Genomic DNA, 16,212 nt, shown 5'->3' with positions numbered 1-16,212 from the left:
AATAAAAAGATAAAATAATCATTTTAAGGAAAACTTAACAGATTATTAATAAAAGTGGATGATGAGTGAGAATTTATGCTTTTTAAAACTTATGGATAAAAATTTGTCATTTCTTTAAAACTTGGGTGGGTTGTAATTCAAAATTTGGCCGGAAAACAGTAAAAAGGAAAAAAGGCGAGGCAACTTGCCTGGAATCGAAGGGCAGCGTAATGTTCACGGGTCGAAAAGTCCAAGTCAAAAAGACGAAAGACAGGGCATGTTCCTGGAAACCAGATAAAGCAAAGAAGAAAAAGGCAGGCCATCTTCCCGGAAAAGAGATGAAAAAGACTTAGACATTGTGGAATATAGTTCAATTACTCAATTAGCTGATGTTTTAGTTTACCCTTCCTTGTTTATGCGAAGTACCTCTCATCACTTGCAGCAGTTAATGGCTTCCTCTTCTTCTTCTTCCATTACTCCTGAACTAGAGCATGAGGTTTTCTTTAGTTTCCGCGGTGAGGACACCCGACAAAACTTTATCAGCCATCTAAATGAAGCCTTTTGTCAGAAAAAGATTAAAACTTTCATTGATGATAAGCTTAATAGAGGAGAAGAAATTTCTCCCTCTCTTTTGAAGGCAATTGAACATTCAAAGATCTCGGTTATCATTTTCTCTAAAGGCTACGCTTCCTCCAGATGGTGTCTCAAAGAACTTGAGGAGATTGTTAAATGTAAGAACACGTATGATCAGATCGTAATACCAGTCTTCTATGACGTGGATCCATCTGATGTCAGGAATCAAACTGGGGATTTTGGGAAAGCATTTGCTGAGCTTGAAAAGCGTTTTATGGATGATTCAGAGATGTTGCAGAGATGGAGGACTGCTTTGAGGGATGCAGCCAACATATCTGGTTATGATTCAAAGAACTCTAGGTAACTGTAAATTATTTTATCAAGTTTTTTATGTAACAATCTTTTTTTTTTTTTTGGTAAGTACTTTAAAGCTACAAATTACCAATTTTTATGTAATAATCTTACATACAGCAGTTCCATATATTTTCTATTTTTATTATCTTTTCCAGTTTACTGACAGATTCAGATGGTTAAAAAAAAAATCAATTGGAAGTTTGACATTATATTTTATACTATGCTAATTTGGGTTGGGTTCTTGTTGTGTGTCTTCTGGCCCAAAACACATAAAGACTTAACACAAACACTATTCATTAATATGAATGGTCAGTTTTACTTTTTTGGATGACAGCTAATTACTATATAAGTATGATATATCATTGAATACATACTTACTGATTATTTTATTTTTTCCGAGAACTGAATTGAATTTTAGCATTGATAAGTTTTACCAGTTTTTAGGATATGGAAAGTGATGATCAAATTATATTTGAATCTCATATTTTGTGCCACTGAGAAATGAACTTGAGTTCATGTCATGACGCAGTTCTTCATCATGCCAACCTTACATTTTAAAAATTTTTATTCAATGATTATGTTATATTTCTTTATTTTGTTTTTAGTTATTTAATTTTAGTATCATATTATTTAATTATTTATTTTTTATTTTTAGGAATGAGGCAACACTGATAAAAGATCTTGTCAATGATGTATGGAAGAAATTGGATTACAACTCCTCAGTTATTCCTTCCAAGTACCTAGTTGGACTAGAGTCATTAATCAAAGAGATTGAAAATTTATTATGTTCAAAGGGTGTTTGCAAGCTAGGAATTTGGGGCATAGGAAAAACTACTCTTGCTGATGCTGCATTTAAAAAACTCTCTAAACAGTTTGAAGAATCTTACTTCATTCCAAATATTAGAGAAGAATCAGAAAAAAGAAGGGGATTAAATGACTTATGCCAAAAACTGAGTTTTGCAGTTTTAGGGGATGAACATCCCAATAATAGATTCACTTTCACAAGAAGAAGTTTTATTAGCAAAAAAAAAGTTCTTATTGTATTTGATGATGTAACGAATTTAAATCAAATGCAATGTTTAATGGCAGTTTTTGGTGAGTTAGATTCATACAGTCGAATCATTATAACGTCAAGGGACAAACATGTGCTAAGAAATTGTGAAGTGGATCACATTCATGAGATGACAAAGTTATCTCCTGATGATGCTTTTAAACTTTTTTCCCTACATGCCTTTAGAGGAAACCCCCCAATAGAAGATTATATCAAGCTATCATCTGAAGTGGTAGATTATGTTGAAGGTCTTCCACTAGCTCTTGAAGTTTTAGGTTCCTTTCTATTCACTAGGACAAAGAGAGAATGGGAAAGTGCACTAGAAAACTTGAAAACAAGTCCTCCTGTGGATGTCCAAAAAGTGTTAAAAATAAGTTACGAAGGATTAGATGATAAACAGAAGTGTGTATTTTTGGATATTGCATGTTCTTGTAAAGGGTGTAAAAGAGATTTTGTACAAGCAATCTTGAATGATCATGACTTAGACGCTCATATTTGTATTAATGTTCTCATTGAAAGGTGTCTCATAACTACATCATCTGACACTATAACAATGCATGATTTACTTGAAGAAATGGGTAGAGAAATTGTTCGGCAAGAATCAATTGATAATCCAGGCAAACGTAGTCGGTTGTGGCATCATGATGAAATATTTTTACTATTTAAGAATAACACGGTAAGAGTCAAAACACTAATTTTTTATTTCTATTTTATACATAAATTATAATAAAATATTTGCTAGCAGAATATTTATTTTCAGTTATCCGTTGGGAATTAAATTATTTGGTATTGGGTGGTAATGACACATCTATTATTATTTTTATTTGCATATTCCGAAAAGATTACTTAAGAATTGATGCAATTAAGCAATTTCAAAATTGACTTTTCACCAATATGCTTGTGATTACCAGGTAACTAGAGCAATTCGAAGCATATGCTTGGATATGTCTAAAGTGGAAGAGCTACATTTAAATCCTGAAGCTTTTAACAAAATGCCAAACCTACGATTCTTGAAATTTTATTGGTCTGAACATGGAAAGAAGGTGCCTGAATCTGATTCCTCTACATTCCGTTGTATCTTGAGTTGGTTGAAAAGAGAAAACTCCAATGATGGAAAGAAGGTGCATGGTTTTGAGAAACTTAAGTTTGATTTCTATGGGCTAAGGTATTTTTGCTTTGATGGATATCCTGCCAAATCATTGCCACCAAATTTTAATCCAAAGAACCTTGTTGCACTTTACATGCCTAATAGCAAAGTTAAAAAACTTTGGACTGGTAACCAGGTATTTGTTAACTTTTATATTGCCTTTTTTTTGTATGCTTTAAATTGTAATTTTTTGTAAGTTAGTTATGTTGCTAGCTTTACTTCATTTAATTTTAATTTTTTTTCTTTTTTTGATAGGTTCTTGTTAATTTGAAACATATTGACCTCAGACACTCTAAGCATCTATGCAGAATACCAGATTTTTCACTTATGCCAAATCTTGAGAGTTTGAATCTTGAAGATTGTACAAATTTGCTTGAGAGTTTCTCATCTATCCATAATCTCCATAAACTTGTTATCCTGCATCTGCAAGGATGCAAAAGCTTGAAAAATCTTTCAATTAGTTCTAATTGCCAATCTCTTCGAGAAGTTAATCTCTCCAATTGCTCAAATCTTAAAAAAGTTTTATATCTCCCTAATAAAGTTGATGAGTTATATCTAGATAGAACTGCCATTAAAGAAATACCAACATTTATGGCAAGTTTGATCAACCTGAAGACATTATCTTTGACAGGATTAGGTATCCCACTCATCGATTTATCTGTCTTCCAAAGAATGAGAGAGCTACACCTGATTGATTGTTGCATCGAAGTGTTACCCAACAATATTGGCGAATTACTCTCACTGGTAAGTTTAGAACTTGACCAAAACAATTTGGAGACGCTACCAGAGAGCATCAAAGACCTGTCTAACCTGGACGGGCTTTATTTAAGCAATTGCCAGAGGCTTAAATACTTACCGGAGCTTCCAAGCAGTCTACGGCAAATTTGTGCAGAGGATTGCGTTTCTCTTGAATCAATATCAAGTTTATTCCTATGTGTGGATTCTTTTACTGATATAATCAGCTTCGCTAATTGTTTCAAATTAAAATTAGAGATGACAGATGCTGCTCTCTTGAATGTTAAGAGAAGTGCAGCAGACTATCTCTGTGATATATTGCATCACCGTAAAGTAAGTCTGCATCGCGGTAAAGTAAGTCTGCATCGCCGTAAAGTAAGTCTATCTCTCTCACTTTTTCTGTTTTCTTATGATGCCAATTCATTTTCTATAAATTCTAAATCTTCAAACTTTAAATTAAATATGAATATACATATTTCATTTTAAAAGTAAAAGGCGTGTGGATTAAAATTTTAACTTTTATAAACTTAACAAAAAGCCCTACCCTTATAGTGTCTTGCCTATTTGTGATTTTTTTGGAGCATTTGGAACGTTGTATTGGATTGCAGTAAGTTTTTAAAATTATATTAGATTGAATACGATAAGGTAGGACTATTATATATAATGTATAATAATTAAACTCAAATTTCATAATAATATACTTAATAATTTAAAGGGAATTTGTAACTCCCTTTATCTTTGGTATCTCTCCTTAAACATAACTTCATTAGTTGAGTCACCTTTATTCTAAACATCTCCCCTTAAACATAACTCCCTTTATTTTCATCATCTTGATGGGATTTTTCGGACAACACACACCTAATGATACTGAATTATGAAATCAGTGGATAATTTAATTTAATATAATCTCAAGAAAAGATTAATTGAATTCTTGTGTATATAAAAATTTTAAGGGAGAAGTATTTGTAAAGGTAATTACAAAACAATAAAAAATATATATACTCAATATTGAGTATAGTATTGGACACATACATAATCTATCATCTTGTGATAGAGTGATTTTGAATTAAAGATTAATTAAAGATTATATTGAATTAAACTATCCAAAAGAAACATTGAAGAAATTTGATGAAAGAAGAATGCAGGTTTTGATGAAAGAGAAAAACCAAAAATAAAGAATAGAAAAGAGAATTGAAAGTCTAAGTGAAACTTCTACTTTTTTAATAACTTGTTATCCTTTATTATGGAATGATTTGTCTTGTTTGAAGCTCACCATTTTATATTATTAACCAAAAACCACCATTTGTTTCGAGAAACATAAAACATGTCCATCAATTTATGAAAACTATTCTAACACCGTAATATTCTTCACAATTATAAACAGGTCTACCAATTTGTAGTTCTCACACTTTTATTCTCAACATACTATCAAATTTACTATTTTCATCATATCTTAACTTTAAATTATATTATATAGTATTACATTTAAAATATAGCTTTCTTATTATATAATATTCTTATACATATAAATTTACTATTGTTAACTAAATAATTAATGTATTTAATTATGTTTATTTGATATAATGAAATACTATATAGTCTTAATCTAAGACAAAGTTGATAATTCTTTAATCAAAATATTTTCTATATGAAAATCTTATTCGAACAACTGATTTATGAATATAGAGTTTCTTATAACGTATTTTTAAAAAAATATATAGTATTAAATGGACTACTGATGTACATGCAGAATATCATTCCTTTTCAGCCATCGGCGTACATTTATTACCCTGGATGTGAAATTCCAAAGTGGTTTGACTTAAAAAGTAATGGCTCTTTTATAAAGTTTCCAGAAGGCTGGGTCAATGATAACTTAATTGGTTTCGCTTTGTGTGCTGTGGTATTACAAGACTATCAAAAACTTGGAATTTTCAAAGTTGGATTTCACCTAATTGTTAATGGAAAGACCATTTTCTCTGATTATTTAATGTACTCATCAAGAACTGGGGTTGATACAGATCATGTAATCATACGTTTTTATTACATTATGACGTACAAGGAATTTCCTCCACAAAATTTGAATAGCCAGGGTGGTGTTGAGTTCTTCGTTGAACATGCAACTAAGAATGGTATGGTTCGAAGCCCAGTGAAAAAATGTGGAGTGACTTTATTGTACCACAAAAATGATGATTGTAGAGAAGATCCAGGAGTGGACAAAAACGATGAAAGACCTTGTAAGCGATTGAAACTTGAAGGTTGAAATGTTGTTAAAGAAAAGGTAATGTAAGTACAAAATCCCTGAGCTTATAATATTAGGTCAGAACATATTGATAAGATCCCCTTTATGTCCCAATGCCCCTTTCTCATATGGTAAAGGGATGGCTGATGGTTGTGCAAATTTACTAAAGCAGGTGCTGCTTCCAGAGGAAATTTACTCCATTTTTAAGGCTTCTTGTTTGCCTAATCTTCACGATATGCCTAAACTTGGAACTTTTTCCTATGGTATTCTTTATAGATGATGTGGCTTACTGCATGGTAGTTTAATAGTTTCAAGGTAAAGCTTACTTCATGTTGCCTTCTGAAGTATTTGGCTAACTTTCTGCAATTTATATTCGTGGTCTATGCTCTGTAGTTCTCTATTACAGAATGTTGAAGTGCCTCTTTTTTTAAATGTTATTCAGTGTGTTTTCAGGTTGGCTTTATCTCAGGCTTGTAACTAGGCGTGTGGACACAAATTCGCTTGACTGTCATTTTAATATTCTCTGGATTTTCTTGCCTGGAATTGGATTATGTTACTAACTACTATTTAATTAGGTGTTATATGGTTACAGATATGTTTTGCTGCTATTTGGTTCTCTAGGCTATGAAGGGGTATTGTTTGCTCTTCGGTAATGCTGTAAGCTTGCTATTAACTAGCAATTAATTAGGTGTTATATCCATTGCTGCTTGGCATAACTTGGAGGAATAATTTGATGTGAAATTTGCTAATCATCTAGCCTCACTCTCTGTACAGGGGTTGTTGAGTCCTCGGTTAACAGCAGGAAACAAATTGATGCCGTACATTTCATTCATGCCTTCCAGCTTACTGAAAGCTTCCCCCCTGTTCCCCTCTTGAAGACATACTTAAAGAATTGAAGGAGAAACTCACAGGGAAAGGGTGTGAGTTCGGGTGGAGATACTAGTGCACAGGTTAATTTTCATACTAAAGCATAATGAGTGAGTGATGCTTGGAAATTCCTTTGTAACTAAATGGTAAATGAGAAATTTCTTTTCAATACAGATTGATGTAAATGCACAGGAACTTGCTGCTTTGAAAGCTGTAGTTAGTTGTGTCCAAGAGTACAGGCTTGAACCTGACTATCCTCTCGATCCACTTCAGAAAAGGGGTGGAGATTTTGGTAGACGTCAACACTCCAAGAAACAAAGAGCAAACTGAGGATACGGTGGATTTCTTTCTCACAGTGGCAAGGCAGCTCCCGGTAGGCTTGTTCCGCCTGTTTTCTGATGTGTCGTGCACTTGTGAGCAAGACACAACATTTTCTTTGACAGGGCAGCATATGGAGGAATGCCTGAGAGATATCCTCTGGCTGGTCCAAACTCTTACGATTATCAAGTTCATAGCCAGCCTGTTTTTGCTCAGCAACCAAATGATCAAAGAATATGCTTTTATCCCCACGATGTAGTTATCAAATGCAAGATTTATGTGCAACCTTAGTGAATGTGCAGAGAATGTATTTGTGAGTGAATGACATTTTCCCACCCACGTTTGGCTATAAAACACTTCTTCACCCCAAATTAACATAAGAAACCTTTCTTCATCCAAAATCAGACATAAACTTTTTTATTGAAACTGTTATTTTATCTCTACTATTTTATTTTTTAAAATATCATACAACACTATATTAACAAAAAAATTAAAAATAATACTCTAAATATTTAAATTATATAAGAAACATATTATTTCTCTGTATTTTCACTCTCTTTCCTTATTTCTTTCCTTTTATAATAAAAGTGTCTTTATCATATAATTGTATATAATAAGATAAATTGTAATATTTGAAAATATAAAAGGTTCCTTAATTTTTTGAGGGTTATTAGAAATTCATAAAAAGTTTTGAGTCTTTTGGAAAATTTTAAAATACATTATGTCCCAATAGTTTCAAAAATAATGTTACAATTTCAAAGAATTGAATAGAATACAATTCAGAGATTAATTTGTGAGTTTTTAAATTTTTTTAAAGTTTAAATGATCGTGTTTAAAACGTTTGAGTCTGATAGAATATTGCTGCTTTAGGAAAAGTGTTTTTTATGCTAATTAGGAGTAAAAAAGTGTCTGTACAAAAAACCTTGGGTGATAAAATGTTATTTACGCAACATTACGGGTATTCATTTTAAATACTCAAATGGGTATAAATTTATGTATGTAATCACATAATTAGATATTATTTTATCTTTAATTCAAAACTATTCGATCATATAATAACACATATAAATACTATTTCATCATGCTGGATTCGAATAGGCTTCATCAGAATTAAATCTGAGTACACAAATTTAATATTTACAGTAATTTACAGAACTTAATTTTTTGGCATCATTGTGCCTAACACTATATTTGTTAACATGTGTTAAAGTAAGAGAGAGCATGTAGGTATTGAGTAAGGGGGAACAATTTTTTTAATTGGTGTTGTTTAGCCTTAAATTAGTAATCAAATGGAAAATTGAAATTTAATTTATCTTTCCATATTGTTTGTTATTAATGCCAAAAAAGGGGAGAGATGGGTTGAATTAAAATTTTATTCATTGAAAAGCTAAAAGAAAGGTCAAAATTGACAAAATTGCACTTTTCAAACTGAACATTTTGACAATTTGTGCAAAAATTTGATAATGTTAGGGGGAGCATTTTCAATTTCATTTCTACTTATTAAAATTTTAATTTAAACTTGGTTTTTGTCATCAATAAAAAAGGAGGAGATTATTGGACCTCTAGGTGTTTTAATAGTGTTAAAAACACAATTTTGTATGCTTAACAATATCCAATATCCAAGGAATGTGTTAAAAAATTACCAAATTGACACAACTTAAAAAATGTCGAAATAGGACATACACTCTTGTGTACAAGCCAAACACGAGAAGAAATTGTCCATGTAGCCTCTGCATGAAAATTTGGGTGAAGTCGACGTGGTCAACATGTTGAAGCATGATATACACCTATGTATATTTGAGAACAAATCCACAAGGAATTTTTGTTGTTCAAATCTCATCGTGCTTATTAAGAATTCAAAAAAAAAAATGCACGTTCGGGTATACACAAAAATTTAAACACTCACTTTCTCATTTGATTCTTATTTGATTCTTATTTGATTCCCTGTGCATGGCTTTGGAATCTTGGAAGAATATTATATATGAAGGAGGAACATTTGTGCATCTTCAAGGAGCATCCATTCGTAAAATATTAAAAAGAAAATTTGATTGTTGGGAGCTTTGATCGAGATTGACCGCACATTAAAAAGAAAAAATTTAAATGATATACGCCCGTGTATCATGTTGATTCAAGAAAAAAATGTCCCTTTTGAAGCTTAACAAATCTACTGTCCTATCCAACGATCATATAAGTTGTTCCATCCTTTCAAGAATATAAATTGAAGATCATTTGAAGAGACCTGGTATAGAGATCACATATGTAAAAATCATATGTTTCTTCTTCTCTAAAACTCTCTCTCGAAGCTTATATCTCATATTATTAAGAGAAACTTTATGCTCACTTTGTGTATCAGCCCTTGTAAAGGCATATTCACCCCCTCTAAAACAAGGGTGGTTCTCATGCAACAAGGCCATCTAATTACTTTTATTAACAAGGCTTTGTCTCCAAAAATTCAATTGTTATTAACTTACAAAAAAGATATGTTAGCCATCATTTTCTCCATTAGGAAGTGGGAGCATCATTTTAGAAACCAACATTTTACTATTAGGATTTATTATCAAAATCTTAAGTATTTCCTGGAACAAATATTAACCACACCTCAACAAGCTTCAATAGTGAAATTAATGCAGTATGATTATGACATTAAATATAAAAAAAGGATAAGATTTTTTAATGTAAAAATAATTAAAAATGAAGAAGTATCATTTGATATTATTTAATATAAATTCATAATTTTTATTAGTGAATAGTATAAGAGTAGTGTTATTGACATAATTTTATACATAAACAATAATGTATTAATATGTGATTAAGTAGTTTTAAATTATAAATAGAACAATATTTAATTATATAATAATATATCATTATTTATATATAAAATTATATATATTATTTATATACATAATTTTATTGATAATATGTTTAGTATAATTTCCATACCATAAGAAAAAATACAATTTGATAAAAGTAAAAGCTGAAAGAAAACGAAAAGTCAACTGCATTAATTCTGACACCAACCGTTTCCACAGCCACCCAAAGTCAACTGTAATAAATTTGATGAAAACGAACTGCCATATGGGAGATGATGACAAACTGAGTGAGGCTGTGTAATTCTTATCACATATGATATCATGTTGTATTTTATAAACTTTTTAAATAATAATAAAAATATTAATTATTCACAACATCATCACTTAGAGAATACTTTCACAATGTCATCACTTAAAAAAAGTTTGTATTAAAATAAATTTGTATTAAAATGTATCAATAATATATATCATATAAAATAATGTATATAAACAAAGCAGACAATTTCTCTGGAATCCAAAGGGGTGCTATTCACAACTTTCAACCGAATGCTGTAAATAAAAACTGAGGGAAATAAATGTCGCCTGCCTCCCACTGTGGGCCATCATGTGACTCCCTCTCACTCTCTCTTAGCTATAAATATGATACTCTGATGCCTAGAATTTTGCGTCTCTTGTACCAATTAACTCTAAGCTCTTTTCTGGCAACTTCGTTTTTCTGTTCCATTCAAATAAGTATGAGAATTCTACTGCATTTGCTACTTGTTTTATTTGATTCCTTTTCCATATGCATCTTCATCACGAAAGAAACTATTTTTTTTTACCTTAATATTTAATAGTATTGTAATAATATCGTGACGCCACCAGTGTAAGATTCTGGCGTCGGTGTAGACAGATTTTTCTTGTGGTGTTGAATGAATATTCACTCACGCACATCCACACATATGTTGTCCGTTTTAGCAGAATTTTGTGCTGATGTTAATGTGATTTATCGATGGAATGTGCTTCATTTATTCTTGGTTTTTGCTTACATACAATTTTCAACATGCTGGGATTATCCGCTGCGACATTGATACCTCAAAATTAACAAGGAAACTTGAGCGCTTTATACATTAGAACAGACCATAGTATTTGTCAAATTGCTCTGTGTATCAAACCAAAATATGCTGCTGTTTGATCTATTTACATACTACTTTTTTAAAATAAATGTTTAGCCATTTTAATAACAGATCTTCCATAATAGACAAAAGATCATGTGGAAGCTGAAAATAGCTCAAGGCGGGGAATGGCTGAGCTCAGTTAATAATCACATCGGAAGGCAGCATTGGGAGTTTGATCCGACAGCCGGAACTCCTGAAGAACTTGCCCAAGTGGAAAAGGTTCGCCGAGATTTTAAGAAGAATCGGTTTCAAGTTAAACAAAGTGCAGATTTGTTGATGAGAATGCAGGTGTGTGAATCTTAATTAATCTCTTTCACATGCTGTAAGAGTAGAAAATAAAACAAGAAGGATGCAAGTAATTTTTTTAAGTAATTACTCAATAATCATGAATGATTAATGAACACCTCCTTGATTATGGATGTTGGACTGACGCTAAAAGTTACATCTTTCAAATTTAATGAATTGATTTGTGGTTGTGGGTTATGAAATGTAACAGCTTAAAAAGGAAAATCCTTGTGGGGAAATTCCACGAGTTACGGTGAAAGAGGAAGAGGAGATAACAGAGGAAGCAGTGACTCATACACTAAGAAGAGCCATCAACTTTTTCTCTTCCATTCAAGCACATGATGGCCACTGGCCTTGTGAATCTGCTGGCTCACTCTTTCACATTCAGCCTTTGGTAATTACCTTCCTTATCACTTCTATCATCATTCCTTGACAACAGTTAGTAATTATATGTTCCCCTATTTTTTAATATTTAATTGATTACTGAGAAGATTACCATCTAATAATGTGATGAGCAGGTGATGGCTTTATATGTGACTGGAGGACTTAATGATGTATTGTCATCAGAACACCATAAGGAAATCAAACGCTACCTATACAATCAGCAGGTATTATACTGCTTCAGTTAAGCTTTTGTATATTTACAGTAATCAAATCCTTTTCAATATTTGAAAATTATTTATTTGAATGTGAAACTGATTGTATAATGGCAGAATGAAGATGGAGGTTGGGGATTACACATAGAGGGTCACAGCACAATGTTTGGTTCAGCACTAAGCTACATAGCCTTGAGATTGCTTGGAGAGGGAGCTGACGACGGTGAGGACATGGCTATGGCCAGAGGCCGCCAGTGGATTCTTGATCATGGTGGTCTCGTGGCCATTCCGTCTTGGGGAAAGTTTTGGCTTTCGGTGCTTGGAATCTATGAGTGGTCTGGCTGCAATCCTATACCACCTGAGGTCTGGCTCCTTCCGAACATCTTCCCCGTCCATCCAGGTAAATGTTTTCTGTGAAACAAGTAGTTTGCCTCAAACTTAAATTCAAATCCACAACTGCATCAATTTTCTAATTGAAATTGTGAATGCAGGAAATATGTTATGCTGACGATCCAAATTCAGAGGCATACAAGCGCCATCTAGCTCGACTGCCTGACTACTATTGGATGGCTGAAGATGGCTTAAAATTTCAGGTCAGAGATGGCTTTAGATTTATCAAAAAATAAAAAATTATACAATTAACACATTCCCGTGGATGAAACTCGTGTGAATTCTATTTCAATAACATAAAGCAGAGTCTCGGTTCTCAAATGTGGGATGCTGCTTTAGCCATCGAAGCAATTATCTCAAGTAATCTGGCTGGAGAATATGGGCAAACACTTCGTAAGGCACATGACTTTGTAAAAGCTTCGCAGGTGATTAAATCTTAATTGCAACTAATTAAATATTTCATACTCCTAATTGTCACTATCTAATTTTTAACTCACTGAAAAGTTGTTGCTATAATTAAAGGTAAGAGAAAACCCTTCGGGCAATTTCTCTTCAATGTACAGGCACATCTCTAAAGGTTCATGGCCATTTCCAACGCAAGACCACGGTTGGCAAGTCTCCGACTGTACTTCAGAAGGTTTAAAGGCTGCACTCTTATTTTCACAAATGCCATCACATCTTGTTGGTGAAAAACTGGAAACAGAGCGCTTATATGATGCCATCAATGTTATTCTTTCCTTGCAGGTAATCATGAATTCCACTTATCATCCATTGATGTCAATGTTCTCGAGAAAACTTATAGACATGCAGACTTCAAATCCGAACTTAAACTATTTGTAGTCTTTTCTGGACAAAATCTGCTAAAAGATATGATTTCACGAACTCCTAGCAGAAAGTTACATCCTGAGCATCGGAGGAAGGAAATAGATAGGTCCATCTTAAATGCAATTCGTTACATCGAAGACACACAAAAGCCTGATGGTTCATGGTAAGGTTTTCTAGAATTCAATTACACCCTTTGGAAATTTATAATCAACCAACAATAGTTACATTTTGTGGTTTAACCTTAACTAGGTATGGTTTCTGGGGAATTGCTACACCTACGCGACCTGGTTTGCAGTAGTGGGACTGGCAGCCTGTGGAAAAAACTACAGCAACAGTCCTGTGTTGCGCAAAGCATGTGAATTTTTATTATCAAAGCAATTACCTTGTGGTGGATGGGGCGAGAGTTATCTTTCCAGCCAAAATGAGGTAACATCAAAATCTATCAATTCCGTAACTTACAACAGAAGCTACGATCGTGTTGTGTAAGTGTAGCAATACTTTTTCCTATATGTAGGTTTATACAAATCTAGAAGGTAACCGAGCAAATTTAGTGCAAACAGCGTGGGCTTTGTTGGCTCTAATTGGTGCAGGACAGGTTAGTATTATACTAATCTTACACAAACATCACGTAATGATACTGATCATGGTGTTGTCTTTGACAATGGCTATAACTTGATGGGAAATGTTATATTTAATTTAGGCTGAAGCAGATCCAACGCCCATCCACCGCGGAATAAGGTTGTTGATCAATTCACAGATGGAAGATGGAGACTTCCCCCAACAGGAAATTACAGGAGCTTATATGAAGAACTGTACACTAAATTACTCATCATATCGAAACATCTTTCCTATATGGGCCCTTGGAGAATATCGAAGTTGTGTTAAATTTGTGTAAATACTATAAAATAAAAGTTTGAGATGAAACTAATGGTCACAACATTCACACCCGGTGAAGAAAGAATGAATATAGAAACCACAATATACCAGTTTGTTAGAAGATGTAAAATATCAGTGAAGATAGTGTGCAAAAATAATAAGAAATGTCAGAGTGGTAGTACTGTGATGCAAAAATAATAAGAAATGTCACACTTTGTCTACAAACTACATGTACTGTCTAATACCATAACTTGTGAGACATGTATGATGTTCATCAATAGATTTGGCAGGAATCATTTCAATTACAAAGGGTTGGGTTAAATCCCCAAATTGATGGTCAAGTTGAAGTGATTAATTGATGATTGAAAGAGTGGGATTTAAAATGCGTGATTAGCGATCTTCCCTTGTCCTAACTCCATTGGCTTTCATTGGTTGAATTTGAGTACAATTGCAACAACCACACCAATATCAACATGTCTTCTTTTGAAGCCTATATAGGGATGATAACCTGGAGGGGTGGGGAGGGGATGTCAATCCTCATCTCCGTCCCTATAAGGAATATCAATCATCGTTCCTATTATGGAGATGGCAAAAATTCCTCATTCTCTCTCTGTGAAGAAAAATCTTATCCCTATCCTCTCTTTGTCCCTTTAAAAAAAAATCCTTTTCCCATACTCATGGGGAAAAACTTCTCTACATACCTTCTAAACATAATATAAAGTCAATGGGCATCATGTTAAGAATGAGAAAAATTACTTAACATATTCTCAAGCACGATCTAAAAAGGACCCAACATAGAATAAACATAATTGTTGATTGAAGAAAAACTGATCGACAATTCCAAATAAGAGATTGGGCTTTTATGAAATTATAATCATACAAACAAGTGACATGCATAAGGGAAACCAAAAACTATAACCTAAACTCTTTGGACCATTGCAGGTTTAAGAAGTGATTCACAAGGTGGCATAAAAACAAAAAGTTACGAGCTAAGGCAAAAATTCATGACATGTTTCATGTGCTCTTTCTTAGGCATGTTCATGCATAGGTGCAAGCTTCTCCCTGACTACCTTACCAATTCCAAACTCACAAACTCAACCCACAAACTAACCTTGATCAAAATTTGGTTAAGAAAGGGAATGCTCCTACTATCAAATTACTAGTGCGATTCAAACTATTAACCCAAAGGTTTTTGTTAACTTTCATGACTCAATCAACAATAGAAAAAAAGTTACTTTGAATTAGGAAACACAAAGAATAAGAAAGGAAACAGTGAAGATTTGAGATCCAATAACTTGAGATTTAGTGAAGGTGGAGAGATAAGAATATGGAAAAATAAATAAAATGTGAAAATTTAAGGATTTTTTTAACATAAAAATATTAAAAATGAAGAAGTATCGTTTGATATTATTTAATATTAATTCTTAATTTTTATCAGTAAATAGTATGATTTAGTATAATTTCTCTTATTAAAAAAAAAAGCAAAAATAAAATTACATTAAAACGCGACTTTTATATTCATAACATATATATAATATTCAAAAAATAACAATTTGAGAAAAATAGCTAAGAGAAAACAGAAAAAACAACTGCACAATAAATGCTAAAGATATAAACTTACCATTTCTACGGTTTATTAAAAGATAAAAGGAGATGTATCATAATAATAAATATTAAGAGTTAGATTTTTGTTAGGGTATAAATTGTCTATTTTACCTATGTATCTAATGAAAAATATTAACAAATATAGGTTATGGGTAAGTATTTAAATTTTCAAAATTTAATGGGTGAGACTTTGACAATGCATCAAAACTTGGTGGGCAAAAGTCTCTCAACCTATTTTAGTATTAAAAAAACTAAATGGGTTGTTGTTAATAGGACCAAACTTCAGTTTCCACGTGGATATTGACCGGGCCAATCGGGCTTACTGTTGGCCCACCCAACTCCTTTAGTATATATATTTTAAGAATAAGAAAATTGAGCATTTTTGCTTATGAATATGGTAATTTG

The 16,212-nt window shown here is 32.5% G+C and overlaps 1 protein-coding gene, 1 long non-coding RNA gene and 1 pseudogene across 4 annotated transcripts; all 3 read left to right on the top strand.

Moving 5' to 3' along the window:
* The first annotated feature begins 227 nt into the window (after positions 1–227).
* On the top strand, positions 228–3,842 carry LOC123199377 (disease resistance protein RPV1-like). 2 transcript variants are annotated; one of them, XM_044614348.1, is made up of 4 exons: positions 228–912; positions 1,562–2,633; positions 2,869–3,240; positions 3,736–3,842. In XM_044614348.1, the coding sequence occupies exons 1-4, from the start codon at positions 395–397 to the stop codon at positions 3,739–3,741; spliced, it is 1,968 nt and encodes a 655-aa protein (XP_044470283.1). In that variant the 5' UTR covers positions 228–394; the 3' UTR covers positions 3,742–3,842. The 2 variants fall into 2 exon arrangements, with proteins under 2 accessions (XP_044470283.1, XP_044470282.1); XM_044614347.1 differs by lacking the exon at positions 3,736–3,842 and having other exon boundaries at positions 2,869–3,439.
* Positions 3,843–6,399: 2,557 nt separating this feature from the next.
* LOC123199386 lies at positions 6,400–7,664 on the top strand. Of its 2 annotated transcripts, none has more exons than XR_006498358.1 (3): positions 6,400–6,727; positions 6,853–7,028; positions 7,120–7,664. It is a non-coding gene; the product is annotated as an uncharacterized LOC123199386 (long non-coding RNA). The 2 variants fall into 2 exon arrangements; XR_006498357.1 differs by having other exon boundaries at positions 6,400–6,735.
* Positions 7,665–10,862: 3,198 nt separating this feature from the next.
* On the top strand, positions 10,863–14,432 carry LOC123199002 (annotated as a pseudogene).
* Positions 14,433–16,212: the final 1,780 nt, after the last annotated feature.

Source organism: Mangifera indica, chromosome 16 (genome assembly GCF_011075055.1).
Source record: "Mangifera indica cultivar Alphonso chromosome 16, CATAS_Mindica_2.1, whole genome shotgun sequence".
Lineage (NCBI taxonomy): Eukaryota > Viridiplantae > Streptophyta > Magnoliopsida > Sapindales > Anacardiaceae > Mangifera > Mangifera indica.
The sequence above is the reverse complement of the archived record's forward strand: the minus strand, read 5'-3'. Positions and strand labels throughout refer to the sequence as shown.